Source organism: Aplysia californica, unplaced genomic scaffold (assembly GCF_000002075.1).
Source record: "Aplysia californica isolate F4 #8 unplaced genomic scaffold, AplCal3.0 scaffold00056, whole genome shotgun sequence".
In the NCBI taxonomy this organism is placed as follows: Eukaryota; Metazoa; Mollusca; class Gastropoda; order Aplysiida; family Aplysiidae; genus Aplysia; species Aplysia californica.
The window spans coordinates 1,222,260-1,223,512 of NW_004797326.1; the positions used below are offsets into that span (position 1 = coordinate 1,222,260).

The 1,253-nt window shown below is 37.6% G+C and overlaps 1 protein-coding gene across 1 annotated transcript in view; it reads right to left on the reverse strand.

The window, feature by feature from the left end:
* Positions 1 to 230: 230 nt before the first annotated feature.
* The window catches only part of LOC101864442, a 9,232-nt gene continuing 8,209 nt past the window's right edge, over positions 231 to 1,253 (reverse strand). Inside the window, exon 2 of the mRNA XM_013079553.2 lies at positions 231 to 369. Coding sequence (XP_012935007.2) covers positions 231 to 369 — 139 coding nt within the window. The remainder of the gene's footprint in view (positions 370 to 1,253) is intronic.

A 1,253-nucleotide genomic window follows, 5' to 3' on the forward strand; every position in this document is an offset into this window, starting at 1 on the left:
TTTTTTTTCTTCCGTTTTGAGTAACTAAGACCATGAGATCAGAAACCAAATGCTCTATCTGCTCTATCAAAATCGTAAGATTATTTTGGGTCGTTTTCGAGATATTCAAAGAACTTTTTTTCGAAAAGCTTGACATACTGATTGTGAAGCTCAACATTTTTTACGTCAAATTTCTCAAAAGTAGGTACTGATCAGCCAGAACGTTGTTTTTCTAAGGTAGTGAACTAGTATCATCTCTGCTTCCGTGCCTCTTTCTTGTTGGTGATGTTCACTCTGCTTGGAGGCCGACCTAGTCGAGACCTGTCTGATGAGCTCGTGGACGACTCCTCGTCCTCTTCTTCTGGTCCATTGTTCAGATGTCTGACCCACCTATTTACAGAGTTAAAATTTAGAGCCTGGTCCTTAAAAAATATTTTCAGGTCTGTTATGGATGTTACAGTTGGTTTCAATAGCGGCTATTTGCTTCTTTCGGACCGCCATTGTGATGTGAGGTCATTCATGCAAAAATGGAAGACTTAACTGTATGTGAGGAAGCGTGGTGGAATCAGGCTCTCGTCAAAATAATTAAAGTGAAGAAACTTGCATTTTACCACAGGTTTGTAAATTTTTATCAAATTTTTGTTTTTTGGCTCAATAACTTTCATGCCCTTTAAATAACTCATTTCTGAGCGGATTTTTCTGAAAAACGTTGAATAAAGGCACAAAAAATTAAAATTATCAGTTACCACGGACTCTTAAGCTAAGGAAATAACTACTCTTTGGCAGCCATTTTCTCACTAGTTTTACCTCTGAAAACAAGTGACCGCCACCTCCTTCTTTCGCAAATATCTCGACTTGTATTCAAGATAAATGGATATTTTTTCATCCAAATAAAGGCAAGTGAACAAGCTTTAAGATGATACCAATAACTCTACATGCCCAAAAATTGACAAGAGCCTGATTCCACCACGCTGCCTCACAAATATTTTCCAATATTTTTGACTCAATCTTTGACTATTGTAACAATCCAGTGCCTTGACGACATATTCTCTTTCTGTCATCTATAACAGATCTGTGATACTCTGAGAGAGCTTCTTCAGAAACATTAACAAAGTACAGAAAAACTCACTCGTCCAACTTCACTTAAGCTCATCGCCAAATTTCATCTTTTCAGTCTCCAGCCTTTAGTTGCCAACACCGACAACCTCAGTACAGTTCCAGCGTCTTTGTTCTTTCATTTTCATGATTTTAAGAAATAACACGCTAACAGTACT